General features: G+C 33.2%; 1 protein-coding gene across 2 annotated transcripts in view; it reads left to right on the plus strand.

Moving 5' to 3' along the window:
- Window positions 1-14,668, plus strand: part of PCDH7 (protocadherin 7) — a 408,495-nt gene that overhangs the window by 196,231 nt on the left and 197,596 nt on the right. The window contains exon 2 of one of the 2 annotated variants that reach the window (XM_077136557.1): window positions 1,061-1,277. In XM_077136557.1, the coding sequence (XP_076992672.1) occupies window positions 1,061-1,277 (217 nt within the window). The remainder of the gene's footprint in view (window positions 1-1,060; window positions 1,278-14,668) is intronic. The other variant, XM_077136558.1, reaches the window with a different exon arrangement.

Raw genomic sequence — 14,668 nt, forward strand, 5'->3', positions numbered from 1 at the left:
AGTTATAGATTTAAACAGGTGTACTCCTATGCCACTTCCGATTCCATCCAAAAGCTTAATGGATACAACTACTGTCAAAAATAATTCCAGGAGACACTTGATTTCACGGGATTTTTTTGTATTTTTCTTCAAATTATAATAACATGTATATAATTAATATACGTAAGTATACGTTAATACATTTCATTAGTTTGCTCCATTAACAAGCTTAACATTTTCTCACTCATCTTGTAGTTCAAATAATCTGTAAATCACATAGAAGTAAATTTTCAGTCTGGCCAATAACAGGAACATAGTAAATTTTGCAGTTCGACTGAGCAAAGTTTTGTAGCACTTTTTAAAACACAAATTTTAAAGTCTGTACATGTTTTTACCTTTTTTTAACAAACAGTAAACTGTCATAGAGAGTACATATAATTAAGCATTTAAGTAAATTTTCTATTCCCTGGTTAAGGAAACTTAATTATTTATTGTTTTCATACTACCCTTGCAATTTCAGTGTAATAGGTAATATTCTATAGGAATAATGTTGTTAATAGTTTCTGATTTCCTAAATTTCTAATTTCCTGTTTATCACCTGTACCTGTACTTTTAATAGCTTAAGTTGCTTGTCAGAACACTCAGTTTTAAAGCAATATATTATATGGGCAAAATATTTAAAAATGGAGTCTTCTTATAACTTATTAGTTCAGTATGAATTGTCTTCCCAGACCACCGGCCCTTGTTTTTACAGAGAGCCTATTTGCAAAAAAGCATATTTGAAGTGACGATGCCGAGTAGAAAACAATTGAATCTGTGGACTGAACATATGATTTAAATGTGTTTTAGTCTTCTTATCTCCGTTTCAAAAACTGAATTTCCAGTCTTTCCAAAATAACATCTCAGCTCTAGGCGTTGCCTCAGAAAATACACAGCTAACCACGCAGGTGTCAACACGTCTAATCAGTTTGCGTTGAACCAGTTGTCAGTAGAACTTAATGTGTGTAATTTATGTATATTTTAAAATAAGATCATTTACAATCTTCCGTCTCAGTGACATTCAGAATCTTTTCTTTTGCAGCCATTTCGTAGAGTGACGTTTTCTGTTGTGAGTCAGCCTCAGGACCCACATCAGGGGTCACTGCAGAGTTGCTATGACAGCGGGCTGGAGGAGTCAGAAACACCAAGCAGTAAGAGTTCATCAGGGCCGAGACTGGGTGCCCTTCCACTCCCAGAAGACAACTATGAAAGGACCACGCCGGATGGCAGTGTTGGTGAGGCAGAGCATATGGAAAATGGTAGGGGCAAACACAGCACCCACACACACACTCATGCTAGTGAGCTGCGATAAGTAGACTCGCGAAGGTCAGTCTAAAACCCGAATAAAGTAGCCGACACTAAAACGATCTTATTTTTAAATAATAAAGATTCGCTAAAATGCAGAGACACCAACTAAACGAACATAACTCTCCCGATAAAATTCACCCGACTCGCACCAACCATCATTTTAAAAACTTGTCAGAAAGAAACTTGCTTACAAATAAGTCAGAGTCGTAGCTGCTGTGAGAGAAACGAGATTAGTTCGCAATGCCTAAACCATAGCAACTGAGAAAGGTCATGTGTTGTTGTTTTCTTCTATTCATTTTTGTCATGCAACTATTTCTTCAATTGCAATGGTCCTGTCTTAGTAGAGGGAAATGTCAGTAAAAACACCTTGCTGTACTCTTTCTGTTCCTAGATACTTAGGAAAGCATTTCAAGCCTCTCCTTTCAAGAAATAGCTGAAATGGAGTCAAAGAAAGAGAATCTTGTCTCACTCTCCATACTTTATTATGAATACTGTTATGATTCTCTTCCCATTTATTTATAATATTTTTCTCATTTTGGTATAAGCGAAAGGAAGGAAAATAAATCAGTACTCTCTATCTTCTTATGTTGTGAGGCGATTCTTATAATTATCACAACAATTAGCCTTATGTATGTTTTCCTTTAAGTTGTAAAATTAGATGGTAAATTGCACCTACGAAATTTTCATATTTGCTTATGTTTCCAAAGGCAACTACTTAATTTATTTTTTAGATTTCACATCATAAGTAAATGCCCAAGGAATAGACTGGTGTCAAGGAACTTCACTGTCATTTCAAATCTAAAATAGAAATATGGTTATATGTGGAAAGAAGGGGAATCACATGCATTTTATTTCTAATGAAAACTAGGAATGGATTTTAGATCTTTCAGCATCCCAACTCCCAAATGATATGACATTCTAACTTTATTTTTTTCATATACTGTTTTTTTGTAGTGACACAAGTAAATGCAAGGAGAGCATATTGATGCAGGAGAAATTCAAATTCTGATCTGTGTTCTTGAAGCTCACCTATGAATATTAAAATTAACTTTAGAGAGTAATATATCATAACTGGCCCCAAGTGAAAATTTGCTTAATCTAAATCCTGTTAGAGAATTATTTTGTCCACATTGTTATCTGGGTGGGTAGATATGATCTCAGGGTCTAATGATTAATGTGTCTCTTGATTAATTAACCAAAGTCAAATGGCATTTTAGCTTATGGCTACAATGGCATGCATACTTGTGTGTATGGTGGTATGTGCCTGTGTGGATGGGAGTTTGATCTGGTTTAGGAACTAACTTTTTAAAGTAATTTTTAAAATGAGCATAAGAACTGTAGTATGAATCACAATTCTGTTGTGTACATGGTATTATTCATATGTTATATGAATAACAGTATTTGTATATTATAATATATTAAAATGATTTGGAAGAAATAAATAATTAAATAAGATCAATGTAATAACATGTAGTTATGTAAGAAGACAGTAATAATTTATCGCCATTATCTCTGAGACTCCCTTTTGATGATAATGTATAATTTTATTTATGATTTTATAAAGTGCTTATTCTTGCTGTAAACAACATAGAATATAGTGATCTTTAGTTTTCTGGATGAAAGTCACCTTAAAAGAAAGGACTTTGTATCATTGGCATTATAATCACATTTTAATGTAATTTCCTATTATATTGTGAGCTTATGGAGATTCAACACTTTTAAAATAAGAAAAATCACAAAAATTTAAAACATAAATATATGTATCACAAATACCTATCTGTTAACTTTTTAGAGGAAACACATGCCATGGAAAAAATTAACAGGTGAGCTTGTTAAGAGAATGGGCATTTTACTAAGAAATGTATCCCAAGAAAGGCATCTAGTTATTTTTTTGTAACCAGTTTTAAGTTCTGTTAATAACTAGGACCATCATAATGAAACTGGTATTTCCTGACTTTATATGTGATTGACACTTTTGCAATTTGGGTTTATAGAACCCTTTTGTCATCTCCTAGTTGTGATTCATGTTAGGCCTGATCTCTTGGTAACGTCAGAAGGAGAGGTGATGTGTTTTGGGTGGTCCAAATGTAGCAGGTGACATTTGAGTACAAGTTTTTTTGGGTCCAAGTTTTCAGATTATTCATTTAACTGTAAAGTGCAATTATATTGCTTGAATTCTGGTAATTTTACCATCAAGATTAATGGATCACTCTGACATAAAGAGAATGAGAATTGAAACATGCCACGTATTCATTTGTCATATTTAATTGGAATCCAGGTAGCCTGCAGTTTTTTTGCTCGGTTAGGTTTTAATCAGAATTTGTATTGGATTTTCATTTGAATTTCCTGTAGAAATACCATTTTGGATGTGGTCCTAGTTCCTAATTATTATTACCTCAGATATTTACCTTGGATTTTAACCTATGCGAAACAATACAAATATGGCTAATTGTTTTGCAATAACTTTAATTGTAAAGTTTAGAAGATATTGTCCAGTACAATAACATATGATATTCCAAAGTCATGATGAAAACTGGGTATAAGTTGGGCCAGTTAAAAATAAAAAGAAGTCGTCAGATATTGTGGCAAGGAAGTTATGGAAAACATTCGGGAATTTAAGTGAAGAGGGGTGAAATAACATTTATGTGTTAAAAAAGCTTTTATGTGCCTTCTGAACTTTAGTATAATAAAAAATAAAATTCACTGAGACCCTGTGGGTTGATAACCCTTTTATCAAGCTTTACCAAATATTCTGATGCACATTAGTGCCAAATGAAGAGCAAGGTTTTATTCTCTTGTAAGTTGAAGAAAAATAATATAGTGCAAGAATAAATATAATGGTTTGCAATCTGAATCTAATAATTCAGAATGACACCCACCGTTTTGATAGTGCCAAATCCGGGATTTGATATTTCAAATCCCCTGGGGCTGTGGAAAGTAATAATGGATATTTTAACATGTTTTTATTTAATATTTTTAAGAAAACCTCTATGAATTATACATGTATCCATGAAAAGATCACAATCATATTGTGTTTGCCTCTAATTGATTATTAACATTATAATCATTTCATAACAAGCCTTTGATTGGCAAAAATGGGGAATAATAATAATTCATTATTATTCCATTAATGTGAATTTAATAATATGGAGTTCATGCTGGGAAGTGGGGTAATGATAAAATATTTGATAACGAAAATGATAAAACATTTGGGACTTATTATATTAATTGATAATTTGAGTAAAATTGATTACTAGTCATTCTACATTCACCATCAACTTTTCACATTGCATTCCAGTTTATGTTCCCCATCACGTTGAGGGTAAATACGGACTATGCAGGAGCTTGCCCTTATATTAATTCTATATAGTCCTCAGACCTTCTTGTAGGGTGGTATTTAACAGTCTTTTTGGGTCTTATTATGGATATTTATCTTAGTCCCTGACTTCATGAGATGGTCCATTATTATTTCCAAAGCCCTCTCTGAGTCATCTTTTCAAGGCTAGTTTGCCTTGAAAAGATGACTTCTATGTATGCCTGGATCAAATGTAGAAAATAATAGGCACAGGTGTTAGAAAACAACTCACTTGACCTCTAATCCCAGCCCTGCCATCATCAGCACTGGGTAGGTTAAGGCCTCCAGGCCTACTTCTGATCATCTGCAAGGCAGATAAGTTAACTAAGTTAACTAAGTTAACTTTTAAGCCTTACCTAGATCCAACAATCTGTGATTCTTTGCTTACACCCAATCTTTCTTGAACCTTTAACTCTCTAGAACACAAAGAGACCTTTGTGTCTGTTACTGAGATATTCATTATAATATGTGTTATGGACATTATGTGTTAACGTGGGCAGGGTAGAAGTAATTATAGGTTCTTCCTTAGAACACATATAACATATGTAGGCTCCAATAGCAAATGATGCATTTACTATGTAAATTACATGAGTGGTCTGAATCCCATGGCTTGATATCCAACTCGGTGGGTGATAAGGTTGACTCTACAACAGGTCAGTGTGGGAGACAATTTGGAATCTCCCTTAAATCACACTATGCAGCAGTCATCCGCAGATCTGATCAAGGTCTGGATACAATGCCTTTCAAAAACATTAATTATGATTGGGACATCTCATGATAGAATAAACACATTTACTTTCACACTCTGATCTTATTAGGAAAGAAATAAAACCTATAATACAGCGTATATTTTCATCTGAGCAAAATTTTACTGATAGCATGCCATAGATATCTAAGTAGTAACACAAGTTGATCCATGAGGCAGCCTTTACAAAGTTAAATGGGGTCAGAAATTTGGCCATGTTAAATTCCTAATGAACTTTATGCCTCTTGATTTCCTCAAATCTTTAAAAAAATTGAATTTTATACATTAACATTTTTGAACCCCCAATTCCAAATTTCCTTACATTTTTACACCTATAAATAGGTAGACTCAATTGTTACTATCATTCCACATGCTTTAAATAGTGAAATGTCTTACATACATTGGCCTTACTGGTTAAAACTTGAAGCATTCCTTCATGAAGTCATTCAACATTCACCATGGACTTTTCACATTGCTTTCAGAAATAAATGACCATATATTTGAAATTTCAGTGGGAATGAATCCCTATTTTTGTTATGCTCAAGAGCAGTGAGAATGGAGACTAAAAGACTATTCTTCTCTCACCTACCCAATTTTCAGGTAGGAACCCATAAGGTTACTGCCATCTAGTTACTGTTAGCTTGTGTTATTTTCATTTAGATTGAGTTTTGTGGCAAAGTTACCTCTTCCATTTTTTCCAAAGGTTCTCACACACTTGTGAATTGCATAACATAATAACTCTAAAAGAATTGCCTCCTATAGTTTTTCTATAGGAAGAAACTCATATGCTTTGCTAAGGATTCATTTGCATGGTTCTGCATTTCAGCACCTCACTCTAGTTGCCCATGTCTGACTGAGGTTACATTTTCTCCTTTTCCAGCGATTTGTGAAATGCCTCTCATCCTGCAAAATACTCCAGAGAAGTCAACTTGCCCCACTTCAGGAGGCCCCTAGTCACTTCTACTTCTTTATCATGGTTATAGACAGAAGGCAGTTATAGAAACCTTATTGAACCAGGTCTCAACCAATTAAGATGTGTGCTGTGACAGTTTCCAGTTGTAAAATGAGTAACACATTCTCAACGAATTGTGAGTATAGTGTAGTTGTATAAAGCCAGACTTTGAAGCCTAATGACATCAATTTAAATCCTGGTCCTTCTGCTTCTTAACAGTGCACATTTCTTTTTTTTTTTTTTTTTCATATTTATTTATTTATTTATTGCATGGGCAGGCACCGGGAATAGAACCCAGGTCTCCAGCATGGCAGGCGAGAATTCTACCCACTGAGCCACCATGGGCCGCCCAACAGTACACATTTCTTAACTCTTAACTTCTTCAATTAGAAATCACAGGACTGTGGAAGAAATTATATGAGATAATAGCATATACTAATTTATAAATAAATAATAAAAGTTATAACAATGTGAGACATAATTGCTAAAGTTATTGACTATTCTTATTTAGGTAATGAAGACAAATTGCTATGATTAAAAATTTTAGATAGATTTAACATAGCACAATGACTTAATCATGAGACTTCGTAAGATGTTTAGTCTGACAAAGACATCTTTCTAAAATTATTAAGTACGATATTGTCATCTTGACTACTTTCCATTTATTTTCTCCCTTTTTTGGGGTACAGTGTGAGTAACAAAGATCTTTTAAACATAATGAATATAGAACGGGGGAAGGCTCTAGAATGCCATCAAAGGAACTCCATCTCTTTGTACTCATTGTCACCTAAGGCAGAGAGTTACCATTTTTATCACTCTATGTTATTTTCCCTCTTTTTAAGTTTTTACATTTTATACTCAGTGTTTCAGTCAAATTCATTCTTCATCAAGTGTGTATTTCCCTTTGAACTTGCTGCAAAATATTCACATTGACAGAAAATGAGCTGAAAAAAATGTACAATTAGTATGCTCACTGAACTCTATTGGATTATAATCTTTGCATTAATAATTAACAGTGATAAAATGTGTGGTCTGTATTACCTTTTTTATTCTAATTTGGTCCTTGAAAACTAGATCACTCAGCTGAACTCTTATGACATTTGAAGAGGGAATGAGCTCTCATCAAATCTCAAAATGACTTTAGAGTTTGCCTCCTGAATCTCAAAGCATTTGCTTATGTGAGATTCAGCACACTTGTTGAATAATGCAGTTTATATTTAGTGTCTTATTAAGTTCAATATTATTCCCATCTTTCCTGCATTCATTTGTGCTTATAGATTGTATATACTTTAACTTTCCCTCTGATTTATGACTAGATTTATGTATAAGAAACCTGATGCTGCTGAAATACTTGTAACAAGCATCAACTATGTGGGAAAAGAAAGTCTGGAATTTGGCTCTTAAAGGGTATTTAGCACACTTAACTTTAGGGTTACTCCACTTATTGAAAAACCATTCCATCTCAATATTCTTCTTCCAGGGTAAAACACTTCATTTTTTGCTCTTCCATTGCAGGTATTTTTTTGTAAGTAAAGTATTCTCTTGTTAGGTAAGGTAAAGTAGAACAATACACTTCATGTCTCTTGTTTTGTGGGGTAATTATACGGTGGCAAAACTATGGCTATTCAATTTAAATCAATAAACATGCATTGAAAATAAATATGAATAAGGCTTTCTGAGGATTTGCTTAAGTTAATGAGAAAGAATCCCTTTCTTCAAGGTGTTGGAGAGATACAATATTGATTGAAATAAATACACTGCATTATTAAAAAGTAGAAACACACTGAAGAAGTGCAAAGTACTGTGAAGGACAGAGAAGGAAGAAGAAAAATATACTGATGAAAAACTATGCATTATACATGCACTTCTTGAGATTTTTATATTTATATAAAAGTATCTTGCACTGGAAGAAGGCCTTGAAATGTTATTTGCTTCATATCCTCTCTCTTTACCTACTTAACTTTGACATAGTTTAAAAACAATTATTAAATTGGTCCAGGAGCTTCATGTTAAACCAAATGAATTCAGTTTATTTTTTTTAGGTTTTCTTTCTCTAATCAAGTAACTATTTATCTTTTATATGTATTCTTTTTTTGGTGCTAAATAAAGTTTGTTAAAAAATTAAATTTAGCTTAGTATGTGACACTAAATTCAGATTAAAGTATGGAACATAGTAATGTTGTCTCTCCTCTCTCCTTGCCGAGAAACATGGAGAATGACTAAAAATGTATGTGATTTAAATAAAGCCCTTTAAAACTAATAATAACCTATAAATAATCTTTGAAATTATCCATATTTTTTCAGAAGACAAATCTATTCTTCAAATTAAATAAATGGTTAGATAGAATTAGACTAGATTGGATTAGATTAGTCTTTTTTATATTTTCTGAAACCAATTCATTCCTTTTGTTGTAATTGCAGTTTTTTCCAACTGCTATTTCATATTTCAGGGTATATTTATGAATATTTACCTCTATGTCACATTCCTTTGTCTGAAATATAAACGATAGGATGCCTGTTTTTAAAAATTTGTTTTTGATGCATTTTACTTAATTTATCTTGGTAGATATTTTGGCATTAGATCTTGTTATCTTAGCATGCCTTTTCATTACTCTCCAGAAAATCCGTTTGTAAGTCTATTGCTCAAATGACAAAATATTTGAAACACTTGCAAATTTAAGAGCATTCCCTGAAAGAGACTCTCACTACTAAGATATGATCGTCTCAAAGAAACTAACTCTTGATGTTATATGTTTGGATGGAATCTGCAACAATTGATATCAAATGTTATGGAGAAAAAAAGATAACAGCACAGAATCCTGCTGTTTAAAAACTTCTACTCATTCATTTCCATTTTATTTCTGCTCAGAAATGCTCTCCATCTACACTGATTAGGTAATGGGAGACCGGTTTGTGATCTCAGAGTGGTATGCCTCTCTGAGGTTGCATTCTTTTGAGGCACAGTGCTCTAGGCTGAATTGTGCCCTTGTTTCCATTTAATGCAAGGCTACGTTTCACCAACCCAGCTTTTGTAGCAAAAGGTCATGGCAGCCATAGCTGAGATTTTACACAATGAACAGGGAATTTGGAGTATTATAAGAATTCACTGAATTGAGTTCAATAACCATTTATTGAACGTTTATGCAAACTTCCATCAAGGATCCAAAGATGAATAAAACATGATCTCTGCTTTGTAAGAAATTAAAAATGAATGCATGGAGAGAGTAAGTTAAAGAGAACCAGATGAGTGCATGTTGAGGTACGGAAAATCATAGCCAAACCTTGAAAGATGGGCTGAGTAGGGATTAATAAGCAAAAATGTGGGTAAGCAAAGACAGTGATACCAGGGGCGCCTACCTGAGAGGATGGCGAAACACTGGTGTTATTTGCCAACCTGGGAAAAATGGAAAGAAGAGCACGTTTCCAAGGAAATGATTCTGGTTAAAAGGTGCTGCATGAATGTACCTTTGAAAAAGGCAGGTGATATTTAGCAGACGACTGGAAATGTAAGTCTGAAACCTGGGATAAATAGCAGAAATATAGTACATGATGGTTATGAAATCTTGGGACTGGATGAGGCTACCAGTGAAGCATATGATACTGGAGAAGAGATGATACGCAAAACAAAATCTGAAGAAATACTGATATTTAAGGGAACAATGTAGGGAAAGTTTCAGTGAAGGAAACTGAAGAGAGTTTTAAAAACAAACGAAAGCAACAAACAGAATGTGGTAGAACTTGGGAGAAATTAGAATCAGGAAAATAGTGGTTATCAAATGCCCATTTCTTCAGGGATGAAGATAAAGTAGAATACAAATGAAATCAGGCAGAGCTTGTATGATGAGCAGAACTGGGGTTCCAAAGGGGGAAGCATAGTTTTTGTAACCCTCTTTCTACTCTATATCTGTAAACTTTTTGAGGACAAGCCCTTTGCCAGTGATGCATTTGGAATAATCCCTATGCATAGGTGTGTAACGGGCGAAAAAAGTGGAATTTAATGACATGATCCATGCATCCCAGATTCCATGAAAGTATGTCAACTGATTAAATTGCAGACCAGGAAAAATAGCCTAAGAACATGGTTGAAAAATTTTCTCCTAGGTTGCCAACCCCATGGTGATACTATTATCAGCAGCATGGCTTGGTTGCATCCTTTGACATCAGTTTTAATGAATTTCTAATCACGTGATGCTCCTGTATTTCATGGATTGTTTTACAAAATGTTCTGAAAATGCAACACAGATTGAGATTTCTGTCTAACTGCTCTTTTTCCCTGAGTGATATCATAATCAATATTTAAAATGAGTTTTAGCCTCTCTAGGGCTTTTATATTTCATAGTAGGCTATGATCTGCCCATCTCACTGGTTTGAACTTGCAATAGCACCTGACAAATTACAGTAGTGGCAAGATACAATAATTGTCAATATTGTCCTGGTCTTCATTAAAACATTTTATTTTGTGTTTCTAGGATTCCTGATAGTCTAATGGCACTATCAAATGACAGTAATACTATGCAAATAGATGAAAATAGAATTTGCATGATACAAATTTTATAATACAAGGACTGTTCAATTTCAGTCTATATTTTATATGCATAAGATATATATTTATTTTTATCCTGCACTACAGATATGCAGTTATCAATGATGCTTGTCAAATTTAGTACACCAAATGGGAAGAAATGTACAAATCTCACTAATAATGATTTACCAGGTGGTTGTTACTTTTGATGTTTTTATCTCATGAAAGACAATCATCAATGCTAAAAATTTATTCTCATTTTTTTGTGTTCATTGCTTCTTAGTTGCCAGTTCCTCAAAATTATACAGAGCCAAGGATAATGACCAGTTCTCAACGATATTACGGGATCCTAATGTAAAATCGAACTATTGGTTTATTAAATTTAATATCCCATGCAAGAAACAGGATTGTTTCAGATAGAGGGCAATACCCTGCATCTCAAGAAGAATGAAGGCAAGTTAGTGTACCTCCTAAAAGTTTTCTTGGTGAGCGTGGAATCAGAGGAGAAAATTCTTCATCCAGACCCAGAAAGGGCTTAGGAGACCTGCTGAAACAAGCCCAACCCAAAGGTGACCATCTCCTGAGAACCAGATTGATTTGGTTCCTTACTAGATTCAGTGCCTCTTTCAGTGCTAGACACCAACCATAGTCCTGTGCCTCAAAAGTCTATTTCTGTTTTTTTTTTCTTCCTCTTCTCTTTAGAATTATCTCTTCAAGAATTTTCATATATATATATTTTTTTTACGTGTATGATTTGAAAGTAAATTATTTTCTTAACATCAGCTTTAGACATGCTTATATAGCCAGACTTTGCTTCCTTCCTTCTTTCTGGTCCAAAATGTAAGGTGTTTTTTTTTTTTTTTGCATTATCTAAACATTCACCAATTACCTATAAGTTTTGTTGTTTAACTGGCAGAGTTATCTGCTGTTACTCTTGTATACACTACACTTGACCTTCTCAGTGGTGTGAATAACAAACATCTCTCACACTATGTAGTTTTTAAAATCATTGTTTCCATGGTTGACATTTGTCAGATGTCTAACTAAGAATAAGCCCAATCCTCAACTACAGAAATGCTCGAAGAAAATTGAACTTTAGGACCCAATTCTTATTCTTTCCCTTTTCTCTGGTCAAGGAATTAACCATACATTGTCTTTGAACAATGTGTTCACACAGAACCATATTTTCTCAGAAATTTTTCTCTTTAAGCTTACTGCCTTTTATTCAGTGTGATCAATTGTATTCAGCCTTCAATTTTGAGAGGTGCTTCTAGTTTCCTGGATAACATTAGTCGATCTCTTTCTCTCTCAGAATAAGGAAGATCTAAAATCTAATTCTTGCCTATTTCAGCCCCAGACTGATGTTATCTTATTTTGTGAAATCAAGCCCACATGTTTTTCTTTTGCAGTGCCTGTCTGAGTTTTATCTATGTCCCCAGGATCAAGTAGCTATTAAATTAGTTCTATCAATTGTCCACGGGTTTAGAGGTCCCCATGTGTGTTTTTCTTAAATAACAACGTTTTATTTCAGAGCACAAAGTACAAGACTTCTGACATTTAGCAAACCAAAACAACACCAATGAAAAGTTCTCCATTTCTCTGATATTCACTTTATTTCTGAAGGAGACTTATAAGAGTGCAACACACATTACTCTCATGTATTTTATTTATTTTCCGTCATCCAATGATCTTACTTCTTTGTCTCCCCTGAACCTCACCATCCATGTATGCTTTATACCTTGTTTTACCTTATCTGTGACTTTTAAAGGATGAAATTACCTTTTCTCTACCAAACCTCATGTATTAGAGTCATTCCAGACTATCAAGTTTTTCTATTCCACTTGGAAGACTTTCTAGAAAAATCTATTTCATAAATTTGCAGTTTAAAGAAGTCCTTAAATCTAATTTAATTCTACATCTAATAATTTATAAAATAATCCATACTTTGCAGATAATTGGAGTCAGAGTTGTGCATTCTAGTTCACATTCCAGGAAGGGAAATTAAGTCAATTCATGTCTTATCTCCCTCACTTGTAAAATGGGGACTGTAATTACAGTATTTCCTGCCCTGTCTACTACAAAGACTTACCGTATAATTATATATGGATACATATTCCTGGGTGATTGGATCTAATTTATATCAAATGACTAGATTATTATGTTCAGTCTTTTATAGATACTTTAAAATCTTTTTGGTTCTAGAATTGCCTATTTTCATATTAACTCAGACTCTCAATGTTCATAAAATATATAAAATGCGTGATTATTTTCCTCCCTATAAAAATGTTCACTGGCCTCACCTATAGTTAGCCATAGAAGTAATTGTTTCTTGTCCTTTCTTTAAGTTCCATACTGGTTTCCATATTACTAAGCTAAGAGCTCATGGGTCTCTGTCTGCCTCGAACATATGCCGATGTTTATGACAAATGTAACTCTGTGAAATCCATAGACTAAGAGAACAAATTAATAATTTCACATATATTTTATGCCACCACCTTTAGAGATCTGCATATATTATCCTGGGTTTATTTTTAAGTAGTAAATGACAGAAACCAGTGGCTGAAAGAGATATATATATCAAATAATAATGATCATTTAGTGCCCAGTAGCAGAGCAGGGACTAAAGGGCTAATATTCTAGACAACTTTTAAATATTCAAGGGAAAAAGAAAAGCCTTGTAAAGATTCTCCCAAATCAAAGAGTGTGGACATAATCTGCCAATTAGGCACCAATTCATAGCACTTACTCATGTCTCCATTTAAACTGCTAATTAAGCCAAATACACTTATAAATGTTGAAATCAACTTTTATGGAGTATTTGAGATAATTTTCAGAGCACAGGGCAAGACATTCCGATTACAGTATAATTTAAACATGAAGGGATGAAAGGATACTAAAAGGATTGAGCCATCAAGCAGTGTCCCTGATAATCAGAAACAAGTGAATTATAGTTTTACTCTTTCATAAACACATGAAAATAGAGAAGCACCAGAAAAAAGCAACATATCATAAAGTAGATAATATGTCAAAAAGTTTACTATTGTGAATAAATAATACATTTTTAAGTATATAATAAAAATGATCGAGGGAGTAAGGAATAATTAAAATAGTAAACCAATAATTTTATTTACATTAGAGCTTACCTGAGGGTTCTACATATTCATTTGCCTTATAAAATCTCTCTGATGAAAGTAATATTATTTGCATTTTTATAGATGATGAAATTGAGAAAAAGATATGTGAAATTGTGGAATAATACCTGATAAGACTAAGTATTCAATTCATGGTGACTTTTATGACTTATTACTCTTTTTTTCTTTCTATTAAAGAACAGTTTTAAAAAGGAAAAAAAATAGTTTTATTGTGTATTTTATAGACGTTCTAATGTATTATCTAGCTTGAGCAAATCATTGATCTTTGTGGGACCTTATTATCTAAAGGAGCCAATCAATAATCCATGCCCTATCTACATTTCTGTGGTATAAAGGGAATTCTTATATGTGTGTGAAGTTCATATGTGTGAATCTAAAACACAATATTTTTTGTAAAAAAAAAAACTGTGTTTTGTCATCAAGAAGTATTTTCAATTGTGACTTTGGCATAAATATTGATACATATCTGGGAGCATAAATGAAATCGTTGGTAAAATATTTATATAACAAAAATCAGGAAAAGGCTAATAGATTTTTTTCCCATATTAACTGGATAATAGGATGAGCATCATGAGCTGCTTAAAGAAATAAAAAAAAATACTTAAAATAGGGAAGA

The sequence above is a fragment of the Tamandua tetradactyla genome, chromosome 19 (genome assembly GCF_023851605.1).
Source record: "Tamandua tetradactyla isolate mTamTet1 chromosome 19, mTamTet1.pri, whole genome shotgun sequence".
Classification (NCBI taxonomy): Eukaryota; Metazoa; Chordata; class Mammalia; order Pilosa; family Myrmecophagidae; genus Tamandua; species Tamandua tetradactyla.